We start from the raw sequence: 23,130 nt of genomic DNA on the forward strand, positions 1-23,130 counted from the left end.
CAAGATGACTTTAAACATAATCCTGTATATTGTCCCACAGTGGTTTAACACATTTCCAATCGGCCACGTAATCTTAAATTTGTCTTTTAGTGTCTTTAGAAAAAAAGATTATCCATCCTGTAGTGTTTTCATCTGAACGAGCCCAGATAAGTAAGTGCTGCTTTACAAACTGTGGATAAGTGTGTTTGGAATGAATATTAGATTCTTGACCACTAAGTGAGCCGTCGCAGGATGGGCTAGCCCGTGCTCTCCAAAATCTTTCCAAGTGTGTGTGGGGTTTTTTTTTTCTTGTTTATTTTTAATTGCATCTCAGAAATAAGATGGTTTGAGGGATGTTATATTGTTATTTGAGGGGCAGTGTCCTTGCATCAAGGGCACCTCGTAGTCCAAACCCCCATTTTGCTGCAATGCCGGAGGTGGCTGAGGAGTGTGACAGCGTTCGATCTCAGGCTGTTTGAGGGGGAGTGATCCGTTCCCCCCATTCTCCATGCAGGCCTTGATCCCTTCCAGTTCCATGGGATCGGGGTCAGCCGGGCCCAGCTCGAGCTCCATTCCCGCCTTGGCCTGCCTCCTCTTCCGCAGACAGATGATTGTCCCCGCCACCACAGCCAACCCCAGCACCAGCGCAAGGGCAGCGAGAGCAGGGATTAGAGTATACGATACCTCGTCCTGCGTCTCCACCCAGGGCTCTAAGGATGTCAGGGGAACGCCTTCGGTGCGAGCCTCCGTACATGACATTCCCTCCATTGTGCTGTTGGCCCGAGAGTTGACTCTCTCCCTCAGGGGACTGGCGCACACTGAGTAGGTACAGTTGGGTCTCAAACCACGCAGGGTGTATTCAGGGTAAGATGCTGGTACACTCAGGATTATAGGCCGGCGATCTGGCCCTGAGAGGTTACGGTAGGTCAACCTAATGCCACGGATGTGCGGCCGCGTCTCGATGAAGCGGTGCAGGTCCAGAAGGATAGATGTGGAGGTGACCTGCCGTGAGCTGATGGCATCTAGTTCAGCAGGCATTGCGGGGGCAACCACTGAAACCTCTGTCGCTGAAGGTTTTGGCAGCTCAGGAATTTCATCTAGATTTTCGCAGTAAAGGCCAGAGGTTCCTAAGGGACAGAGACAGCTGAGTTGACCCATTGGATCGAAATTACAGGTGCCACCATTGAGACAGATGTTTGGTGGACAGATGTGCTGCTCATATTCCCCGCTGGTGGAGCTCGGGGACGCTGGAGGCTCCGCTGGAAGGGGGTAGCTGTCTGTTTTTGAGGAGAAGGTTTCCTCACTGGGTGGTGGAGGAGGAATCGCATTGGTGTGGGTGGTTTCAGGAGACGGAGTGGGCATCTGGGGAACAAGAGTGCTTCCAATGGGGGAACCAATCAGCACCGTTGTCGTAGGTGGACATCCGAAGTCTTTGTGTTCCAGCGCTGAAAGCTTCTTCCCAGCGTTAACTAGAGGGAAGTGACATCTCGTTTCCTCAGGCCGGCCGAGACTCACCCCCTTCTCTTTCAGCCACACAGGGAACCAGGCTAACGGACACAAGCAGTTGAACGGGTTCTCGGCTGCCGTGAGATGCATCAGTCTCGGAAAGCTCTGGAAGAAACCCTGTGGAAACCCCTGGAGATTAAGTCCACTGAGATCAAGCTCTTGCAATCCAGTGAGTTTTTGAAAATCCTCAATCCTGAGCTCCCCCAGCGGGTTGGCTGCCAGGCTTAGCTTTATCAGCCCCTTAAGGGAGTCTTGCCTCAAGGCCGGCGGAACTTCAGCTAACTGGTTAGAGGAGATGTCAAGCTCATGAAGGTTGCCCAGGGAGGCTATAAGATCCTCATCCAGGGTGATAAGCCCCAGAGAGGCCACCTTAAGGGCCTCCAGGTGGGGAGTCTGGAGATTTGCAACTCCTAGGTTTGGGACGTTGTTATTACTGAGGTCAAGCAACAAAAGCTGGGGGAAATGAAGGGATGGCAGAGAGGTTAGCTGGTTCCCTTGGAGCTTCAGTTCCAGCAGCATCCCTAAACCCTCAAAAGCTTCCAAATGGATACTCTGAATGCGGTTTTCGTGGAGATAAAGCCTCTCCAGCTGGACCAACCCTGCAAAACTGTCTTTGGAAATGTGGGTAATGTCGTTAGAGGAGAGATCCAAGTTCTTCAGCTTTGACAGCATCTCAAACGCGCCATCCGGAATCTCAGCCAGCTCATTCTGGCTCAGGTCAAGCATCTCCAACTCCACCAGACCTTTGAAGTCATCTTGGGACAAACTACTGATGCCGTTCTGGAAGATGTAGAGTTCTCGGGTGGTTGTTGGGACGCGGGGCACAGTGCTGGAGTGGCGGTGGATGCAGAATATGGAGTCGACGGTGTGGCAGCTACAGTCTGCCGGGCAGTCTGATGCTAAACCCAGACCAGATGAGAGGAGTAGGAGCAGGAAGTAAGGCAGCATGATGAAGCAGGACTCCAACTCTGAAAGACACAAAGGGAGAAATGTTTTTTTTGTGAGTCACCATTCAAACACTAAAGCAGTCATAATTAAACAGGAGATTTTACGGTATGAAACGCATGGAGACATAATATACTGTACAGAAAATAAGTTCATAGATGTAATTGCTGAGATGTATGTGGAAGCTCTGTCATGGTCTGATTCTACTGGCTCACAGAGAAAATGATTTTTCCATTATGCCGTCCGCAAACATATGCATGCAAGCACACACTCCATATAGTGACTTTTATGTTTGGTGTCCTTAATGAGCTGGCACCCCAGGGATCGGGAACCACAGGCCAAAACAGCGGGTGAACTCAGCCCACCCATGGTGACCCCTCCTGGGAGAAGTGAGAAACCTTTTCAGGCCCTTTCCTGTGTTTATGACACACTCTTTAGCCCGTGCAGCTCCGTGTGCCGGCAGCCACACGGCGACGACACGCAAACATACCCAAGGAAATTATGCTGTGAACGTGAAGACACACACGCAAACACACACACACATTCAGTCGCACGGTTTGGTGTGTGTGTGTGTGTGTGTGACCAAAAACATGAGCACCAGAAACAGGACTGTCGGGGGTTGAGGGGGAAAGTGGTGCTGATTTGAGGTTAGAAAAGTGTGTAAGACAAAGAGGGAGGACGGAGGAGGAAGCCTCGCTGCGGTCAAGCTCAAGGTTTATCAAGCCAAATTTGACAAATTGTGCGGTGCTTTTCACATGAGTTACAGATGAGTGTGTATACGTGTTTGTCCAAGTGCTGCGCATTCGATTCATATTTGTTTTTTATGTTTCACTTGAATAGCTGATTAAAAACGGCAACCTCTCTCTGAGGTTTTATTGTCTGCTATAAAAGTCTGCATGATTTCAAGGTTGTTCTCCAGTTTAGTTTGGATTTGGCCTTGATGCAAGGGGACGTTAAGTTCATCCAATTTATATATAGATGAGCGCATGCTCTGCGTGACCAGCACAGATGATTCGGAAGCTTAGTGTGACGGGAACTCTGTTGACTGTGACCTTCGCCTCCAGACCATTTGGAGGCCAAAAAGTGTTTTTTCTGAAATCATCAGGCTTATTCTGGATGGGTTATTGTAGCGTGGCGCGGTCCAAGAGTCACAAAGACTGAAACGTGAGAGTGATTCTGGTAACAGTCGAGGGGAATTTCAATGAAAAAGAAAAAAACAAAAACAAACAGAACGTATCATTTACGTGTATCGTCTGACCTCACATGTTGGAAGCGCCATCTTTGGTCTGTCACCGATGTCTTCCTCAGACCTCAGTGCACATTTTTATCCCCACCCTTCATTTTTCCTCTCATCTCTATCTGTCCTCTCCCTTCTTCGTCATCCTGGTTTGTGTTGTAAACTCTTGAACTTCTGACCTTTCTAAGACTCCTGAAGTGGAAGCAGGGGAGAAACCCTAGATGTTTTATGAAAGTCAGGAGCACACCTCTGTTTGCTTTCAGCCCTTCGTCTTCTCCCCTTTTATTCTCATAAACACGCTGTGTGAAAGGTTAGGGTTGGTCAGTATGGCAGGAATTTGCAATATTCCTTCAAATTCTGTCTTTCTCGAAGGGGAAAGAGGACGTGGAACAGCAGTTAGTGACTATTGAACAGCATAGAATTAATTTTGTAGAAGCAAAGAAAATTTTTGGGGTTTTAAAGAGAGTGAAAATTGGGACTTTTAGAGCAGTCAGTTCAGTCACTAGCATTTCTGTGTTTTACAGAAAGGGATACGCACTTTTCTATAGAAGGCAAAATGAGGAACATGGATGGATTTAGTGAAGCTCTTAGTGAAGCTCTTTGGGTCTTTTTGTCTCTCTCTTAATGCCAAAACTTCAAAATGGCAGAAAAACAACCGTGATAACCACTAAAAGATCTTAACTATGTCCGGGCAAACGTCAACGCTTCTACAATACGGCCTTTGTTGATGCTGATGTAGTAGAGGTAGGAGATGAGTAAATAAAATGAAGTAGCCACCATTAAAAAAAAAAAAAGCTGGAAGAAAGAGAGGAGTGATCATCAGCATCAGTGTTTTCACTGCAACAGGAAACGAAGGCGAACATCAGCGACCCACCTACACAGTCGGCACACTTTACTGAGGAATCCAGATCTGCCTTTGTGTGCCGTCACTTACTGTTTATAGAACAGTAACAGGGTTATAATAGGAGCTGCTCGTCATTCCTGCTACTGCAGACACGACGTTTCGCAGGGGTGGCGAGGAATGAATGGAATATGAATGAAAGAGGACTTTACGACAGTGAAGGAGAAAACTAATCTGACTGTTTCTTAACATTAAATCTAAAGTTAACATAACAGGCTTTACTTCTCGCACTACTTATAACATCATCCCCTCTAAATCTCAAACAGACAGTGTTTGTTGTGCGGTGTTGTGGCTTTGCTGTTCCAACTTGTGTCAGAACGTTTACTGAAGGGAAGCCCCACCACTGCTGCGCTCTCTGTGCCGCTGGGTGATGAGGTAGAGGCGCCTTCGACCGCAGAGGATGAGGATTCAAACCTCCATGACAGCGAGCATCCGCCCTGCTGAGGCACCCTTGTTTGAGAAACACAATCCTCTCACACTTCAGGGCTGAACCTGACCTCTGACCTCCCCGTAGACACACAAGTTTCTCTTTTATCTGTGAACTTCGGTCCTTCCTGTTGTGACTTTCAGTCAACTAAAACTCAAATTGCTCGCAGAAGCAATTCATGAAACGAACGATTAGCTCCCATTTATTTAGTTTCACGATCCAAAAGCTTCGCCTGTTCATGCAGCAGTTTAAAACCAATCACAAGCAGCACGAATAAGCTTTTATCTTCTGGACGTGGTGCTTTTCAAATGTTTAAAATAAACCTTTTCACCTGAAAATACCGCAGCAGCCGCTGGCTGTTTCAGGTTTGTAGTCGAGGCAGAACCTTGAAATTATTATCAATTTATCTAATAAGCTTATAAAAATCATTATTAGCAGAAATGTCCTGATGTTCAGTTCTTCCTCCTGTTGTGAAAGCAACCGATATTCACGGGTACTCGCATCGCCAGGCCAAGCATCTGCCCTCCACACCGCACAATCAGTCCTGCGTCACGCTGAAATACCTAAAACTCGTTGCGTTGCGTTCTGGTCTCTTCTTTCATAAATTCATAATGAAATGTGACAGTGAGCATTGTGCTGTTAAGACTTCGTGGCACGCCTTCTATCCTCAGCTATTTGTATGAACGCTGATAAGAAGGCCGCATGATGAAAGAGAGACGTCGCTGTCAGAATGACATGAAACAGGACAACATGCACCCGAGACCTGCAGTGCGATGCAGCGCACAGCCACGAGCGCACACACACACACACACACACACACACACACATTCCTGTGAATGTTCACACCAGGGCAGACACAGCTGTGTCCTGTTACCCACAATGCACTGCAGCCATCTCTCACTGTGAGACAGAATGAAAGGCCCACATAAACCTTCATCCTCCCCCGTGATAACATGAAGGTAGAGAGAGAAGACTAACAGACTGAGTGTGTGAGAGGGAAAAGGACAAAGAGAGAAATGTGCTGTTCTGAGAGCTGGTAGCTGCCGAGCGCCTCCACAATCACACCGACTCCACTGAACTCAGTGTCAAACAAAATCTGACACGAACCCGTCGACATGTTGAGTCCCAGCAGAGCCCGCGGAGGCAAAATTATTGTTCCTTTAGTCACTTTTTCACTATTAACCAACAAAGCTACGAGCAAATTTGACTGATAATAATATTAGTAGTGCTTTTATTTCATTTTCTTTTCGTGATGCAGTGAAAAAAATGTTTTCCTCGGTGCTGGGACAGCAGGAATCATAAAATCAGCCATCGTGCACACTTTTCAGTGAATATTATACATTGATTGCATTTAAATTACATTTCTTTCCTAATGAAACTTCAGCAGAGCTGAATTGAGGAAGCGGTTTGAGTCCATCCATTTTCTTATCAGCAGTCTTTTCTGACAAATCAAAGGCCAACTCATGAAAACAAGCTGCAGTCGTTATTTAGTTATTTGGTTAATTGATGTCAGACCTGCAGCACCACAATGTGAGCTGTTCTTTGTCACATCTTTGTTTTGTTTTTCATTCCTGTTAAGGGTGAGTACTGAGATATCAAAGGGAGACTGCCAGCATACTGAGGCTTCGAATTCTTTATATATTTCCACTTCACTCCGGCACGGAGCATTGTGAAGCTTAACGAGATCATCAAGGGAATGTAGAAATGCTGTCAAGAAAAACAAACACAATAGCTGTGATAACGCCGCAACAAAGGGCGGGGGCGGGGGGCTGTGATGTCTGTGGCAAACACAGGTAGGACCGGAATAACGCTGCCGACTAAAAAGGAGTGCAGCAGCGTCAGGGACGAAGGCCCAAAGAAGCGAAGCGTCGATCATAAATAGTTTCAGAAAGTCGGTCTATCGGGAGATGACTTCATTCCCGTGGAGAAAATGAAGAAGGAGGGGTGGAGGGGCGGTGAGGTAGTGGTACAAATTTAACTTTTAAACTTCCACACCCTCGAAACTCCCCATAGTGGAATATCCTGTTACCTCATGACACTGAAATCAGTTTAAAGATGTCAATCTCTCTAAAACCTTCTTCCTCAGATGCTGTTGTTTCAGCAGGTGGAGTTCACTGAGTGTGAGCGGGAGAAGCTCAGGGGTGTGGACATTCATGTGTCAGGGCGGCAAACACATGGCAGACACACACACACACACACACACACACACACACACACAAATCCCACTTTTTCCATTACTCTGTGTGCTTCTTCTAATCAGCGGTTCATGTTAAAGTTCATTCCTGCTTTCAGAGAGCTGAACTAACATCTGGATGAGGTGGAGATGTTCTGCACAACCTTTTTTTTTTTTTTTTTTGGCTCTTTGCATTGCCAGGAGTTGCTACTATTCAGCGTTGATAGAAGAAAACGAAATCACTCCCAGGTTTCTCCTCAGTACTGTAGCCAGGCTCAGTGGAGCCATCGTCCATTCCTTCAGCTCTTAGCAGCGATGACTTTATGGGCGGAACGGTCAGAGCCAAAATTCATCAGCTCTCACCTACAATTGGCAGAAGTCCACTATCAAATGCAGCAGCTTCTCAGTCAACTCTAACTCCTTTGAGTTCGGAAATCTCTCCGAGCTGGTTTCTGTACTGCCATCAATCAGAGCGCAGAGAAGTTACCAACGACCAACTTCATACAGCAGACTGGTCTCTGTATTTGTCCTGTTAGATGTTAGTGTTGCTTTTCACCATAACCCCCCCGCCCCCGCCTGGTTCTGCCTCCGAAAGGAAGTTTTCCTGTGCCACTCTCTGAGATTGGTCTAAACCTGCTCTCTGTGCAGTTAAGTGCCTTGATGAAATTTGCTATGATTTGACGCTGTATAAATAAATTTGATTTGATGTAATTAGATTTTTCCCTGAGCCTCAGTCCAAAATATCGTAACAGCTGTTTAATGTGGAACAAAAAAAAAATAAATAAAAATGGGGGATGGATGAGAAGATGGCCATTCTGAAACAATTAAAAGCCCTAAACACGTGGATTTGTTTCATTAAAAACAGGAAGAGGAAGCTGCCTCGGATGACAGTGAACAAACTGGATGCCTGCAGGGAGGCAAATGAACCAAGAACCACTTGAGTGACAATGGATGCACTTCAATATCTCACACAGAACACAATAGACAGTACAAAAGCACTCAAATACGTGCTAAGTATTGGTGTTACTGCACATGAATGATTAAATTCACTGTCTGCTTCACCGAAAGCTCAGTCTTTATTGTTACACTCAGTCTAAGACTCACTCTTTGTATTCTTTATTTATATAAATTCACTTCTCAATATGTCCTGTATTTACAACAACAAAGTTAACTTGACTGGATTTAAAGTCTTTGCTTTAACATCTCATCATGTCAAAATGCAGACACATAACACACAACGGGAGCATGACTAACAACGTGTGTGACAGACAATCACTTAACTTTTTTCTTTGGGCTTTCATTGGCTGCTGAGCCTGATTTGATTCGGATCTTTTCTTACCTGCTGTTTTTTTCTTCCTTCTTTCTCACCACTAATCCTCATTTCCCGCCTCCGCTTCCAAAATTACCCTTTCAACCTCTGGCTCATCCCTCTTGACTTCTATATTTTTCTTAACTTGACAGACAAGCAAGGTAGTTATTAACCGCTGCCTTTTATGGTTACTCCCTGCGGCTTTAATAACACTGGGTACATGATCATCTAAAATAATATGATAGAACAACCAACTGTTGTAGATGACTGTGTGAATGATCAATCATCATTAGACAGAGATCTCAGCCACCTGCGGTGTTTTGGTTCAGGGCCATGTGGCTACCTCAGCAACGCCCGGATGTTTCTGGTGTTTGAGTCAAGTACAGCTATGCTGCTGCTGGTATGATGAAAACGGAGAGCGGCATTTCGGTGAGCTGCTGCTGCTTGTCAGACCTCGATTCTCCCCCCCCCCACGAGTTCAGGAAACATCGCTCTGAGGCGATGCAGAGTAAGACACGAGATGCTGCCTGTTCACTATAATCTGCCTTTGGCTTGAGGTGTTTGTGGGCAAACGCCAGCAGACATTCAGGTTTTGCTTTTTTGTCGAACTGAATTACATTTCCAGGCAGCATGGCGTCATAGTGGTTAGCACTGTTGCCTCACAATAAGAAAGTTGTGGGTTCAGTTCCCGGCCTGGAGCCTTTCTGTGTGGAGTTTCCATGTTCTCCCCGTGTCTGTGTGGGTTTCCTCCGGGTACTCCGGTTTCCTCCGCCCGTCCAAAGACATCATGTTTGTGCTAACTGGGTCTGAGTGGTTGTTGGTCTCTGTCTCTGTGTGTTGTTTGCCTTGTGATGGACTGGCAACCTGTCCAGAGTGACCCCGCCCCCCCTCACCCAGAGTGAGCTGGGACTGGCTCCAGCACCTCCCCCGACCCGGAAACGGATAAGACGTAGAAGAATGAATGATTTCAATGTCCTGCTCAAGTTGTTGCAAAAGAGAATTGCACTGACAAGTCCCTGATATTATAGGTTATTAGAGGAAAGTGACTGCCTGTTAATTATCTCGACATAATAATAGTCTGTATTTAAACAGCAAACAAGTCGCTGGTTGGAAAGCTGAAATGTGTGAATTTGTTGCTTGGAGCATCAACAGACTTTTCTCATGTTGCTTTATCATACACTAATATCAGGGATAACTGTTGCATTCCTCCTCCATGTTTCAGTGCCAGATCTCTAACACACCTGCCTGCTGACTCATCGCCTCTCAAAACATTCATTTTAGTTATTAGGCACAACTGAGCTAAATGTCAGCTAGAAAGGAAGCTATTAGGAAGCCTGAGGACGGTTCAGTCTTTGGAGAGTCATCCCTTTGTTGCTGTTAATTCTCTATGTGGAGTGGACTTGGATTTAAGGTGCCATGTGGCGTTTTAGTGAAAGCAAATCAAGCTTACGGTAAGAAGGCCTGCGTAGGCGTTGCATCGCAGACGCAGTCCCAAAACCTTCACTGAAGCCTGTAAGATGTGGCCTGACGACAACACATGACCACAGCACGAGCTGGTCCAACCACCCCGACGCTCTGCACGTGCTAAGTCCTGTTCTTGGAGCTTTAAAAACCTCCTTAAATATGTTAACACATGAATGGCGATGTTAGCTTCGTATTTTAATCGTGCCTCAACAACCTGGCTTGGTATTTCTGTTTGGCACAGTTCCCCTTTGGTTGAAGGGCTTTAGCTCGTTGGCCTGTCGTGTCTGTCAACAGCTGGATGTAAGTCAGACACCTGGTAAGAAGACCAACCTCACGTCTCCCCTCTTCTTGTCCTGCTCTTCTGTCGGCTGCTGCAAATTTGTTTAATCCTACAAATCCTGGAGGGGAAAGTCTCTTTACTTTCCTGAATGGCTTTTTAATTTCCAGAAATTCTCTCATGAAGTCAGATGTTTAATAACAAAACCTAAGAACAACTTCCTCCGACATTCTCCGTGCAATTATAGGATTTTGTTCTCAAATTTGAGATTAAGACTCGGTTCAGTCATTCGATCTGCTCTTTCAAGCTAATGTTTTTTTTTGTTTGTTTTTTTAAGAAGTGTTGAGGATTAAACTCTGTGTAGGTTTTCTGAGAAAGTTGAATGTCGGGCAACGTGCCTTGAAGAAAATTTCCTATGTTAAGACTCCTTGAATGCTACCTGTGTTTTAATTTTTGATTTTTGATTTTGTTAAATGCCTCCAAACGTGTGACTTTTAGCGTTTGCACTTTAACACGCCTTTTTTTTGTCGGGATGAACATGCAGTATATCTGTATGAGTGCATGCAGTACAGCGTGCTCTTTTCCAGGCCATTTGTTGCTGTCTGAACTGAACTGGACTTTAGAGTGACCTAACAACACTTGGCAGGGATAAAAATGTGTGTGCGTTCTGCGCTTCCCTCAGACTTCTGCTGGTATGCCGTTAGAGGTGCTCGGTCACATCATGAGACTTCTGGGTTCACCAAAATTTCCTAATTTGCGCTGGAAATTAGCAGGCAGTGGAACATCAGAAACAATCAGAGCTGTTATTTACGAGCACACAAACCCCCTGGTGTCATACTTTCCCCGTGCAAACACAAATTTACACCGTGATTTACGCTGTATCTGCCACACCCGTTGAAATGCACGCACATGCTCAGGGACGCAACACACGGAACTGAAACAAATGGCCCGAAGACCTTTACCAACCGTCCCCTGCTGCTGGATCACCTCATTAGCCCCGTTAAGTCAGGGACTGTGGAGAGATTTACTGCAGAGAGGGACACATATCTGAACTGCCAATAATGACACACACTGGAAAGTGAGTTCACCATCTGAAAACTTATTATTATTAAAGAAGAGTTTGTGTGCATGTATAGAAATAAATGCCTGAAGTAGCATGTTTTCGTTTTGTGTGCGTGTGTATGTGTGTGTGTGTGTGGAAAGTGTGTTTACTTTGTCACTTATCTATTTACTTTAACTCCTGACAGATCCTTTAAAGTAAACACACACACACACACACACACACATTCTGCTGGACGGGGAATCAATTAGTGGAAACTGAAGCACGCGTGTGTTTGTTTGGCTCAGTTAAAGCCAGAGACCTCGGCTGGTTCATGACCCAGAAACAAAGGCTGCATTTTTTTCTTTTTTACACAGGAACAGAAAATCTGGATTTTAACTCTTTGTGGTGTCGGTTCAGCTCCACGCCAGGTCGTCTCCTCAAACTTTACAGAACCAGATCCCGTTCCCTGCTTTTAATTTCACAGTGTGAAAGCTGCAGATATGTAAAATGTGTCCTTGGAGGGCGACTCTGCTGAAAAGTGTTTGTGTCTGCAGGAGACAGAAAATATGGAACTCATTTTAGTTTGGATGCTGATCATCCTGAGCTATTTGCATAAAATGTCACTGGCTGGAAAATGAGTTTTCATGCTGCAGTCATCAAGTTTGATGTTTTGCAGCACTTTCTACTCATGTTAGGAAGACTCAAGCTTCATTATGGCCAAACCATCACTGTCGGTGCTGAGGCCAAAATTGATTTTTACCTTAACTCGGAAAGAAAAGAGTGTTCAGACATCTGATGATATCACACAGACACACAGCAGAGCTTATCTCTCCAACAGCCCATTTATCAGGACAGAAAACAGGCTCTTTCTCTGTTTGCAATCACTTCACTGTGAGCAGTTCACCTCAAATAAGCGACGACTCAGAAAAGCTGCAATGACCATAACTCATTTTGCTGCTTTGCAAATTGTAACACTGCTGGAAAAGCAGATCAGATTACCCCAAAAAGGGTTCTAGCTGGACGGGGTCAAAGGTCACGTTTACACTCTGTCCCACTTCTCCTGTTTCTTTTTAAGATGGGATGCTTGTTTAAGCCCCTGAATTTTGAGATTTATATCTGTTTTATTTAAGATGGAAGCACAGTCACACCGTACTTCTTATGATTTTCATGAAATCAACAGTTTTTGATGATAATTCTGATCAAAATATTTTCAGCTCCCAAACTTTCACTGGTAGAAGCCAAGTCTTTGTGGAAGGATTCATTAAACTCAATGCATCTGTAAACCAGCATTACGATTTTTCATTTTTTATCTCACCTGTCGACCTGTTCATGGTGTATCCCCGACTCGCCCAACGCCTGCTGGGACTGGCTCCGGTCCTTTGCGACCCTGAACGGACAAACAGCGGAGATAACAGACGGACGGATTGAATTCGGTTCTGCTATAAACAAATGGACCAGATACTCTGCAGGCGAATAGCTGTTCATGGAGAGTCTGAAATAATTAGCAGCAAAGACTGAAATGTTATGAATTAAAAAAGTCATCTTCCAGTCAGTCACGCAAAATTTAAAGCACACCTTCAGTCATACTTCACATCAGATGATGTTATAGTGTGCAAATCTTGGCAGATCTTCAACAGTTTTGTCCAATCCCAGTTCACTGCGTCTTCCTTCCTTCGCCTGCCGGTTTACATGTTTGCGAGTGTGTCGCATGTCTGCGCGCCTCGCCGCACCCTCTGTGGTGTAACTGGACTCTGAGCAGGATGGTGCAGGAATGGCGACGGCACGCTCCACTGCAAAAAGTGCCTGAGGCTTGTGGGAATGTTTGGACAGGGAACGGGGAGAAAACTCGTGTTGTTGTGTTTGTGTCGATGGATGGAGCGTGCGTGTGCGAAAACACAAACATACATGCTCGACTCTCGGAGAGGCCACGAGTGATTAGATTTTGTGCTGATAGCAGAGACAACGCTGTCTTTTTGGAAATATCTCCTGTCAGTGAGATGCGATAATTTGGCTTTTGGATTCATATTTCTGTGCCATTTTATTTAAAGACATAAAACGTGCAGGAGGGGCATAACACAAAAAAGGGACAAATTCTTGTAATAGCCACCAATGTGTGTTTTTAAACCTTTTGGAAACCGAAGGATATAATTTGAGTGTTTGATGTTTTTAGAGTTTTTTGATGTCTTTATTTTTAACTGAAATGATTCTGAAGTAGAGAAGAAATGGTTCAGTGGAAGCGTGACCATACTTCTTTTAGATTCCTTTACAGATACTATCTGTTCAGTCCAATGTCATGGGAAGATTGGAGTCTGTGAGGAACATACAGACTCACAGCTTAACAGCAAACGCAAAAAAGAACTGAAATCTTCCAGCTAAGCCTCAATGCATCAACCAATCAGCCATTCAGTCTGAATTTCTCTCCTACACATCATCCTCGATCACAGTTGGAACTTCACTTGTTTTATATACATCATTAATCTCCACAAATGGAGTCTGCTTGGTTCAACGATATCAGATCACGACAGCAAAAACTGAATCTCTCATTGAATTCTTGCGACCGTTGCAAATCGTGTTTTCTAAAAACACACGACTGTGCAAGAACAAATTTAAAACAGAGATTGATATCTCTACAGGTTCAGCTGTCCTTCAAGCTGCCGCTAATAAAAAAAAAATAATAATAATGTGTTTGTTTCAACTGCAGGGACGTTACTGAGTCATCTCACACGTTTTAGTCCATGTCTGCTGTTGTTTGCTTACTCAGCTGTCCAGTGTGCCGACCCTGATGTGTTGTTACCCTCAGCTGACATTCCATGTAAATACTTTTCTCCGTTCTGAAGCAGAAATAATAGCATGAAAGAAAGAAAACCATATGAAATGATTAACTTTAATGGTGCACTTGGAAATGTACCACCCTAATCCTTTGGCAAACTGTCGGAGTTGCAATAAACTCTGCGGGCCGTATCCGTGTGTCAGCCCTCCACACACCTCTCCAGCCATTTGAATGATGGCAGTAATCAAATTTTAATGAGAACATCGTTTGGTGAAACCCCCGAAGTCTCTGAGCTGACCAACACTCCATTTGAAACCCGACGCAGTTCTGCTATGAGGCTGGGATATTGCTTCATCTGTCTTTGCTACCTCAGTTTATCTAATATGTTCCATCTGTTGCAGCATAACAGTCTGGTGTGTGTTGGCCTCGACAGAGAGATGGAGCCACGTTTCTGCAGCTGATTGACCGACTCGCTGCTTGTCTTGGACTGGTAGTGATCTGTCTGTGTTTATGGACTGTCTTGGTTTGGTTAAGTGGCCTGCGCTAATGTATTGGTACAACACACATGACAGACACAAAGAAATAAACATCGTCTATACAACTTCAAAAAAGAGTGTGTGACTCCAGCATTCAGTTAGTGCGTGCTGAGATATCTAAACCGTTTAGTATGATTGCTGGATTTGTTCCCTCAGACTAATGATTCATACAGACAAATAGACACAATTACAACACATCGTTAAGTTTGACAGCCGATAACTAGAGCGTAACCACAAACAAAATATCAGCCCAACGTCGCTTTAAACCTCCTGACATGTTTGCCCGTTTTTGTGTGTGTGTGTGTGTGTGGGGGGGGTGGTTTCGGCGGTGGTGACTGTTTCTTGGCACGAGCTTCAGCCATTCTTAACCTGAGTTGAAACGCGTTCCGGGCAGCGGTTGCGTCTTCATCGCTGATTGGAGGCCATCTAGCTGGTTAGCGTGCTAAGTGCTAAGAAGTGAGAGTTAACTTTGTTGTAGTTGCTTTCCACCTCTGGGAACAGCTCTTTAATGCTCAAAACTCTCAAAAACTCAAAGATATACCCTTTACACACCACAGAGTAGGAATAGCATGAAGAGGAGTGAAAAATTTGTTTGCTAGACTTTTTTAAAGCAGACCTGAGTCATGATAAACTGCTGTTGGCCCCGTCCATGCTGACTGACAAAGCTAACACAACTTTGATTTCCATTTGAGTGCACAAAACTACATTCTGGCTTCAAGTGCTCCTCTTTGTTTACTTTGTTATCAACTTTCAGCTCTCTGTATTTGTCATCTTACCTTCCCCTTCATGTAACGTGCATGCATGCAACACGGACTTCCAGTATTCGCGGCTCGGTGTGTCGGAGTCGCCGCAGTCTAACTTTTGATCTCTTTGGAGCGGTTCTCAGCTCTTATTTGTGAACAAGATTCCAAATGAAAAATACCACAGGCTCGCCCACGGCCGCAGTTCGCCACGCTGGGTTCAGTGGACAGAGCGATGTTTCATCTTGGACAGCAGCAGCTCCAACAAACGGCTGGTTTAAGGCTGGAGGGACTGCTGATAAGTGCTAATGGCTTTCTTTATAACAGATAAAACTGACTCGTCTGTCAAACACCGTCTATCTGACCGCACTTAAAGTTGTCCGCCTTTTTTTTTTTTGTTTTTTTTTTTTTTTGCTTTCTTAAAATCTTCTTCAACTCTGCAAACATGCCATGTTGGTATGATGAGGAAGTGTACATATGATGTGTTTATCTTTCAAGTGCTATCTGTTTTTCAGAACATTATAGCATTTGTCTTCCTGTTCTTTTACAGGAAAGCTGACAAACACAGCATACCGTAAAACAGTTTTGCCTTTTTTCAGCACTGTACAAGACAAAGCTGTTTGATTTACAAAAAAGGACTCAGACTTTCTTCAGATATTTTGTATTATAAGGATCATTTAGTTTGTCCTTTTGATCTGTGTTCCCACCATGATTTATTGGATGTTTTTAAGACCGCCATCAGTGGGTTCATTGTTGCAGCAGTGACGACAGATGTCGTCAGGCTCAAGAATTATATCAAAGATCCATTTTGTGTGTCACAGTGTTACAGCAACCGGACAGGGGTAACTTGTGGACAGAAACAAATGCATTCAGTAGTGTGTGGCAAAATTATAGACATTGAGTGAATGTGTTGATACTTTCTCACACTGAACCTTTATCTTCATTAATCGTGAAGTTTTGTCAGTTCTCTACTCTACGACTTGACTCTAAAGAACACCACTAACCTTGCAACAAATCTGACACGAAGAGCCAAAATCGACTGTTGGAGTCGTGACCTTGATCTGCGCTCACTGCGATAAACAACTGAGTAACAGTTATGAATCTTGCACAAGCCCCGGCGCGCTGCTTAGATCTGTTTGTGTATCGCTGGCGGTCCAAGTATCATCAGACAGTCGGCTCGGAGCCAAGTGGGAACACAGGACCTGCTCAACTGCCAGGCACGACTCCTGCACCGAGGATTTTTCTCATTTGGGTTGTTACATTTGATTCTGATTTAGCATTTCAGACCCGAGCTGTTTCTCCCTGCCTGTGTCCTTTCTGCATCGCCAGTTTCTTGTCGCGGTCCGCAGGCCGACCGGTCCCCCCTTTGGCTCCTGACCTCTTAATCCCCTGCCAGCTGCAGCAAGGCCCCCAGAGAAGACTGATTGTGCGCGTGTGCATGCATGCGTATGTGAATGTGTGTGATTGTCACAGGGAGCGAAGTAACTGTCTTTGCGAGAGGAAATGTGTACCAACATGCCGCATGTCTCTGTGAAAACAGTGTTTCTTTTGCAATGATGTGTACATGTAAATCTCTGTTGATTAGTGAGCGCTCATGTTACTGATCCTCTTCCATTAGTCATAAGACTGTACGATGGACTGCCTACAAAATATAACAATACAACCGGCACGGCAAAACAAAAGATACACACAAATACGTCTGAGCCTGTTATTAAACAACAAAAGAGTGATCATTCCTGTTATGTATCTGACGTGAGGCCAAATTCTAAATCAAGTTAATCACAGGTTTCCTGGTTGAAGCTGATTACCGAACCCCATTTTGTTGTGATTGGGTTGTTTCAGATAAAATTTGGGTGTTTGTTGTTTTTTTTTTTTATCCCTTTGCAAGTTATGTCTAATCAAGTCATGAGGATAATACTCCGAAAAATGTAATTTGATTGTCTCAAAAATTAAATCTTCCTCTGATTAATGCTGACGCTCGACATTAATTAGCTGTTGCAGCTTCTGGGGATGAGGTTATCAGCTTTATGTACCACTACTCAGTACAAATACACAGTCGTTGGCAGTCATATTGTAATTAAAGACAAGTGCTATGCATGTCAAAGACCAGACAAAAAGCCCTCATTTGTTTGAGAGAACGTTTTGCCTACAGTTATTGACTGCTCACACCAGCATTTCAAGCTGTGAAATATCACAGTGATGTGAATTAATTTCAATGAAAATAATGAAACCCTCCCCATAGATTTACTTTGTGGGCAACAGGAAGTCGAGCCTGGGTCACGCTGACCTCGGCGGTTAGCAGGCCTGCTAGCTCGGACCGCGTGTTTTTTATTCAGCAAAACAAAAAACATGCTGAAATGTCCTATCCTGAAAACAAAATGCCAAAGGGGTTACAAACAGCACACAATGGAAGAAACAAGAAAAGATAATAATAATTTGGAGACTTACTGCCCCTGGCATGTTCCCATGTTGCTTATTTGCTAGATGTTAGCTCACCAGCCATAATAGTTATTTAGCCCTGCTGGCAGAATTAATCTGGGATCAAAAGCTGCAGAGTGACTAAACCCTGTCCATAATTTCATGTGGATGAATTAAACAGTATAATTAAATCAGTCAGTTTGATTAGTTTAGATCTCTGACAGGCTTTGAACTATTTACCTCTGTGTGAAAACATTAGCACATAAAAATTCAAATGGTTTACAGTGATAATAAATGAGTGTGACGACCGCCTGCCCCACGTACACGTCGTTCCACATTTTTCCCACAGTCATACTCTGATACACTTTGCTTGTTTTCCATCTTCACTCCTAAAACGTTTGCCGTTTGCCACTGCAATGAAAACTTATAAATCCGCTCATTAATCTGTTTTCCAAAGGCTGACGTCAAAGTGGTGATAAAACCGTATGTATACCGCTCGTACCGGGGTTTACATTTCGAGTAAACACTGGCTGATTTGCAGGCCAAAACGTGTCTACACTTCTGGATTAATGCTGAGCTGAACTTGTTTGGAAAGTTTTTCTTTTGACAAAGATGAAATTCTACGTGAAGCTGACAAACTGCATGGTGGCAGGAGCTAATTAAATACATTCGGTCTGCATTGAAGCGTAAATACATTTTCCATTGTTAAAAGCAATGATAAAAAAAACAAACAAACAACACCACATGAACACCACGGTACATGGAAGGCAAACACGGGCCTGCGGTTGCACAAAAGCAGAATTTGGAGTCTCAACTCCACAACAAAAAGCGAGTGGAAGAGAACATGATACAACATGTGCAGCTGAAAACAGACACACACAGGCACAAGACCTGTTCCCCTCACCTCACACCTGAGGCAACACTGGCCCACTGATCCCTGACACTCACATGTCCCCGTGCATACAATGTGCCACACACAACCGTGAACTTCGGTGCACGCGTCCGCGTTGTAAGCAACACGACCGGCTACCTTTTGTTTGTCGAACGGCATCTCTCGTCACCTGTTGAGCCTTTGAATTGTTCAGAACATCACAGGTCCAGACTTCTGTCTGTGGTGATTTGAGAGGCCCTGACGCCCCCCCGAGCTACTGTCTAGTGTGTGTGTGTGTGTGTGTGTGTGTGTGTGTAGAGGAATGAGGGTCTTGAATGGGGATGAAAGGACGTGTGTGAAGACTTGGATGACGTGCCCTCAGGTAAAAAAGAGACGAGAGTGGGGGCTCAGAAAAAAGAGGGCTTGAGGGCGGAGTTTCCTAATCTCTTATACACACAACCCCCCCCCCCCGACACACACACACAAGAGTCTGAGCAGTGTGAGTCCATCAACATCTCATTAAGGGATACGGACCGAGAGAGAAGACAGCTGGTATCAGGTTATCTAAAGGTTGATCGCTGTTACAAACTCTTTCTCGTATTCCTGCGCGGGGAAACCCGAGCACAGATCCGCAGCGTCGTCTTCCTCTCCTGGTGTCTCCTGGTACCAAAGAGGAATGTTGTGAGGAGTCTATAAGTGTCACGCTCTTTACCTTCCTACTGAACCGCCGTGTTTATACAACACACTGTGAGGATGAAGTCGGGGGAGGGGGGGGAGTTACTTGGAGACACGCTTCATGGGTTAGCAAAGAAGTAGCAACCCCCTAAACCCTCCGTGGGGGGGGGGCTAGGTTCCCCTTTAGTGAGCATGTTAAGTCTCAGCCTGTTGTAGGTTTGAGTGAAGCATTCCTGCGGTGTCAGGGAAGCCTGTAAAGATGTAATGCGAGCTTTTTCGTGTCACTGAAATCAGTCATCACATTCAGCAATATCCCGAAAGTAATCGCACATTCAACACATTCATGTTAAAAGTCACGTGTTTGAAACACGTGTTTGTTGTTTGTTGTTCTTAAAACTGGAGTGTCCGACTAAATATTGAGGCACTTTCAGTCAATAACTTTAATGTCCAGTATGTTTTTTTTCTCTGTTCTAGATCACTGCACGGTGATTATCGTTGACATTACGCCACACAGGCAAATCAAAGATGTCTCCTTCGCGGTCTCGTAAACTAAAGCAGGTATTTTTTTGTTTTTACTCAAGAGACGAAGCAGTAATGAAAGTCACTGTTGTTCCACCTTTGGACACATAGTTTGGAAAAATTTATTAGCCAAAGGCCTGAGCAAAAGTGGAGCAAACTGGGGGAACACACTATCGTCAGCATACATTATCAAAGCAGCTCGTTACTGTAAATGGTTTCAGTATGTCTGCAGAGTTTCAGGTACGCCCGCTCTTGAGAGGGAAATGAGCGCCAAGCAGCGAAAATGGCCAAACTGAGCAGAATGATTTATCAGCAGTCAGAGGCCTGATGCTCGACGTCCGCTCCATCTGCGTGGTCTCCGCTTCCTTAAACGTTCCCAAATGAGCCGACAAGCCGTCCAGCCCACCCCGCCTTCACATCTGCTCAGGGAGACGGAGACGTTTCTCCCACCTGCCTTCATGTGCAGCTTCATTTTGCGCCTTCCTGCCTACGGAGGAAGCACGACCGCTGACTTCACTGACTTCTTTGTTCTTGTTCCTAGAAAACTTTGTCATTCTTAAATCCACCAATGGGGGGGGGGCGCTACATGAAGGAACATACAAATATGCCGTTACTGGATCTGACATTGTGGCTGAATGGAACGAAGCGATGTGATTGGAGATCGTGAGGATTTGAGTCTCTGTTTCACCAGAAAGAGACAATATTAAGGCCTAACCCTAACCCTAACCCAAAATGGAAAATAGACCAGAGAGCAGACGGGTTACGCTGGAAGCGGTAAAAGTGTCACACCTGCACGTGTCAAACACTGCGGCTGCCCCCCCCCCAAAAAACAAACAAAAAAAAACCCTCCACCGTACAGTTTATAAAATAGGTGCATGTTTTAGGAATCAGCACTTTAGCTCCAAGTGCCAAATAAAAATCTCTCCAGCCAGTACAGTGACCGAAATCTGACCTGATAGCTGTGTGAGTGTGTGTGAGTGTGTGTGTGTGAGTGTGTGAGTGTGTGTGTGTAACATCAGAGCACCACAGGGCACACTTAAACCCCAGTAAGGAGGGGGGCTTTTAGTTGGTGTGGTTGATAACAACTGAAATTTCATCCCCTCTCTCTCTCTCACACACACACACACACACACACACACACACAGCCAATCCACGGCTCCATCCTCTTCACCTTGTACCTCTTAACTTCCTTCATGGGGTTATTAACTCCCTGATTGGGGGAGCTTTCCTTTGGGCTCCCCTCTATTTAGTTGTCATGGTGGCATGACCCGAACACTTATTAGCTGACCCTTGGGATTAGTCCAAGCTGGAAACGGGGGGAGTCGGGGGTTAAGCCTTCACCTCGAGGTGTTCGCTGCAGCATCTCTCAGAAACCTTAATTAAATTGCTGAGACACCGAGTCAGGAATGTTTGCCCTGCGCTCCCTCTCTCCTGAACGGGCTCCCAGTCCATCCCTCTGTTGCCACCTTTCTTTGCCTTTCCCATACTCATACTCCACACTGCGTTTGTTTTTCCTGCACACTCAATAACCGGGGAAGATTCGGAAAACCCTTTATTCTACCAAAGCGTCCCGTAAAGCCCCATAAAGGTGAAGACAGCAGGTCTGCACAGATTTATTCCATTTCTCAAAAATCAGCTGAGCATGAGCATCAAAAAACAAAGTGAGATCAATAAGATAAAGCTTTATAAAATAACATCCTGAGTAGTTATTTTCCAATCAATGAACGTTGCATCTTCTCAAATCTCATCCTCCCTCTTTCCAGAAGCTGCACTTCTTTTATTTACAGTGATGGAAGACAGAGCAGCTGCTTGTTGTTTTTTGTCAAATAACTGATGACCCAGCTGAGTGAGTGTTGCAGCTTCAGCCTGAACAATGTTGCTCCATCAATGTGTCCTGATCTGTCTAAATTCACAGTCCCCATGAGTAAAACAAAAGAGAGCAAGAAGCAACAGATTTAAATTGATTGTTTTTTTTTTTAAAGAAAGCCTAAAAGCAGCCTAATTGTATCAGAGTGTCTGTGGATTAAAGGTGATAGCAAACCGTGCAGGTCCAGATTACCAATCCTAATCCGATGCAATCAACACTTCGCGGAGCACCGACAGCGATAAAAACCTAATCTGGATCTCACATATCTGTGCAGGAACTCTTCCTCCTCTCCTCCTCCTCCTCTCCTCCTCCTCTCCTCCTCCTCTCCTCCTTCTCCTCTCCTGTCGGATCGTCTGGCCGGCAGATCCTGACCCGAGATAGTGACCTGTGCGCCGGGACAGGAATGCGCGGTGGACGCGCCGGCAGAGTCGGAGCTCCGCAACAGCCTGAATCCGATCTGAGGCTGGATTATCTGAGAGGTGTTTCTAATGGACATCACAGCACGAAAACAGATCTCTGTCGCTTAAAGCAGCTTTAAACTCAGCTGAGGAGCGGACGGAGTCGTTGCGCGCTGCGCGCAGAAATGAAGTTTGGAAATGAGAGAGAGGCGGAGGTGGAGCAGGATCTTACCTGAAACTGATCCAGTCAGCCTTCACCCAAACTTCTCCTGTCTTTCCTTTTTCCTTTTTTTTTTTTATCCACTCGGTCGGTGTTTTGGTAAAAAAAAAATAAAAATAATAAATAAAAACAAGCCCCCGGCAGTGTTCCCGTCCAGGCTCAGGTTAAAATCTTGCGCAGCCGCTCCGTGTGTCGGAGTTTGGAGACCAAGGTCCGCGCTGCTCTGCCTCAACAATGGTCCTCATTGAAGTGAAGGAGTGAAGGAGAGGAGCGTTTAAACGGGCTGCAGCGGTGGGAGGGTCCGTGTCCAGCCGGGGAGCGCGCAGCCGGGCGCGTAACCGAGACGGCCTGCACCTGCGAAAGCCATCCTCAGTGGCGAAGAGCTGAGGAAGATGTCATGGCTGCACGTCAGCCAACATGCATGATAATTATTTTTACATTTTTCTGTGACTGCATTGAGTCTAATGTGGTAAAGTCATCAAATGATTCCGTCTCTGCAGTTTCTGCAGCAGTCTGAGAGGAAATGTTTGAATGACCCAAAGATTGGGTCCAATTTATCACTTTTGTGCTGAAAGCTACTTTTTTTTGTTGTTGTTTTAAACTCCCACAAAGCTGCAGAGTCAGTAGTTTGTTTGGCCACTTGGTGGCAGTGAAACTGACACACACAGTACAACACAGCATTTATTGGTGCTCTTATCGTTGGTTCAGATGGCTATGATAAATCCTTGAATGATCAGTTTTGTCGGCTTTATTTCAAGTCCATCTGTGTAGAGGCTGAGAAATGGAGTAACTGTGCTGTCGACGAAGCGTCTCAATCTTCTACGTTGTTCTTTTTCATCCCGATACCTTCTGTATT

The 23,130-nt window shown here is 45.1% G+C and overlaps 1 protein-coding gene across 3 annotated transcripts; it reads right to left on the reverse strand.

The window, feature by feature from the left end:
• Nucleotides 1-253: 253 nt before the first annotated feature.
• LOC115046151 (vasorin-like) lies at nucleotides 254-22,542 on the reverse strand. 3 transcript variants are annotated; one of them, XM_029506345.1, is made up of 3 exons: nucleotides 22,287-22,542; nucleotides 12,576-12,647; nucleotides 254-2,453 (listed from the first exon to the last, which is right to left on the reverse strand). In XM_029506345.1, the coding sequence occupies exons 2-3, from the start codon at nucleotides 12,589-12,591 to the stop codon at nucleotides 310-312; spliced, it is 2,160 nt and encodes a 719-aa protein (XP_029362205.1). In that variant the 5' UTR covers nucleotides 12,592-12,647; nucleotides 22,287-22,542; the 3' UTR covers nucleotides 254-309. The 3 variants fall into 3 exon arrangements, with proteins under 3 accessions (XP_029362205.1, XP_029362196.1, XP_029362214.1); XM_029506336.1 differs by lacking the exon at nucleotides 22,287-22,542 and adding an exon at nucleotides 12,836-17,092; XM_029506354.1 differs by lacking the exon at nucleotides 12,576-12,647.
• Between the last annotated feature and the right edge of the window lie 588 nt (nucleotides 22,543-23,130).

Source organism: Echeneis naucrates, chromosome 1 (genome assembly GCF_900963305.1).
Source record: "Echeneis naucrates chromosome 1, fEcheNa1.1, whole genome shotgun sequence".
Classification (NCBI taxonomy): Eukaryota; Metazoa; Chordata; class Actinopteri; order Carangiformes; family Echeneidae; genus Echeneis; species Echeneis naucrates.

Excerpts from the sequence above, each read along its gene's own strand:
- LOC115046151 (XM_029506336.1), bottom strand. Across the intron at positions 2,454-12,575 it reads CACCATGAACAGGTCGACAG|AGTTGGAGTCCTGCTTCATC; the intron begins GTGAGATAAAAA and ends TGTGTCTTTCAG.